Here is a 1,669-nt window from a genome sequence, read left to right as displayed (position 1 = left end):
AGAAAATTTCTTGATGTGCATTAGTTCTACACAAATCAGTGGCTCCACAACGAAGCTATATGCTAAAGGAAAAAAAAAGCATAAAATAAAAATCACACTGATGAGAGGACCACCGATACATAGTCTGTTTTCAGGGCAAAAAGTGCACATTTCAAGACATGCTTTCCTTTGCTTAAGTTTTACCTGATTTTCTCGAATGGCTGCCTAGTTGAAAAGGATTGTCCTAGAAACAAAAAGGAAGTGTGATAGTTGGGGAAACATTTTTTTTACGGAGAGTGGGGAAAAGATGAATCGATGAGGACTTACACAACGAAGGGAAGGGATCGAAGACACATGAACTTCTCTGTGAATTGCTAAGTAACCAAGGGTGTTATTTGTTTATTCGCTAGAAGGAGGTGAGCCTATTCAATCCTGTCCCTACAGTCTGATCCCACGCACCAAACTGCCTCGGAGCAGCGTAGCATATTCTGGGCCGGAGCACCAGATATGCACTCGTCGTCGACGGGGGGATACACAAAGCTGTGGAATCAGGGCAAAGCCGGCAGGACTTCGTACAATAAGCTACAGCTGGTGGGCACGTGCAATGGCCTGCTCTGCCTGTGCGAAAACAGGGAGAGAGTTGGCGGCGTCGTCACCCTGGTCAACCCGGCCACCGGTGAGGTGCTGCCCGTCCTGGCGCTTCCGTGCGCCGACCTGTTTGTCACGAGATACACCTGGGATTGGGAGGACTGGGACAAGGCGTACAACTTCGCGTACCACCCTACTGCTGGGCAATACAAGCTGGTGCACGTCCCCTGTAGATACAACAATGTATGCAAGTTTGACACCATACAAGTGCTCACGCTGGGGAAAGCGTCATGGCGGGAGATGCAGACGGGTACCGTGGACGGCGGGAGGTGCCACCTCGACGCTGGCATCATCAGCATCGACGGCACGACGTATTGGGTCACGGAGGAGCCCGCAATCAGGGTCGTGTCATTTGACCTTGAGCACGAGCGTATCACCTACGTCAAGCGTCTACCTACGCATTCAACCACTCCTGATCAGTACAACCTGACGGAGGTGCACGGGAGGTTGGGCATCGTCTTCCATAACTGTTCGACAACGACTGAGGTGTGGATTCTAGACAAGGGACGGCGGTGGAGTCACCGGTACAGCCTCAGACAACAGGATCCCCTGCGACCACAGTTCGTGTACGGCGAGCACGTCTTGACAATAGAAGGGGCATTGATATGCGCGCACTACAGGCGAAAAGGCATGTGGTCATCCAACAATCCGGAGCCGGTGATGGTCAGCAACCGGGCTCAAGGAACGGTGGTCGCCGAGATAAATAGTAACGAGTTCTGCTTCCGTAGCGTGCATCACCGGATATTCCCCTACGTTGAGACGATGGAGCCACTAAGTATCTATTATGCTGCCAATAACTGATGCCTAATTAGGATGTCTCTCTGTTCCCAAGAAAATAGTTCTCTTCTAGAGGTGCCTTGTTGCATTGTTTTCTTTTTCTTTTTTTTCCTCCATATGCTATTAGTGTCTAAACGTCGTGTTTTATAATACTCGCTCCGTCCCAAATTGCCCAAGTTACTAGTAGTTCGAGACCAACATGTTTGTCCTTGATGAGAATAGTACTTCACTTTCCTTAACAATATGATTTGCGATTTTTTTACAT

The 1,669-nt window shown here is 49.3% G+C and overlaps 1 protein-coding gene across 1 annotated transcript; it reads left to right on the top strand.

Moving 5' to 3' along the window:
• The first annotated feature begins 486 nt into the window (after nucleotides 1-486).
• LOC147987253 (uncharacterized) lies at nucleotides 487-1,428 on the top strand. Its single transcript, XM_087542327.1, has one exon. The coding sequence runs from the start codon at nucleotides 487-489 to the stop codon at nucleotides 1,426-1,428; it is 942 nt and encodes a 313-aa protein (XP_087398453.1).
• The last annotated feature ends 241 nt before the right edge of the window (nucleotides 1,429-1,669 follow it).

Source organism: Triticum urartu, chromosome 2A (genome assembly GCF_056163025.1).
Source record: "Triticum urartu cultivar PI428250 chromosome 2A, HENAU_Tu73, whole genome shotgun sequence".
Taxonomy (NCBI): domain Eukaryota; kingdom Viridiplantae; phylum Streptophyta; class Magnoliopsida; order Poales; family Poaceae; genus Triticum; species Triticum urartu.
Note: the sequence above shows the minus strand (reverse complement) of the source record. Positions and strands in the feature narration are given on the sequence as shown.

Bases quoted from the DNA above. Each gene is read 5' to 3' on its own strand.
- LOC147987253 (XM_087542327.1), top strand. From the start codon at position 487: ATGCACTCGTCGTCGACGGGGGGATACACAAAGCTGTGGAATCAGGGC.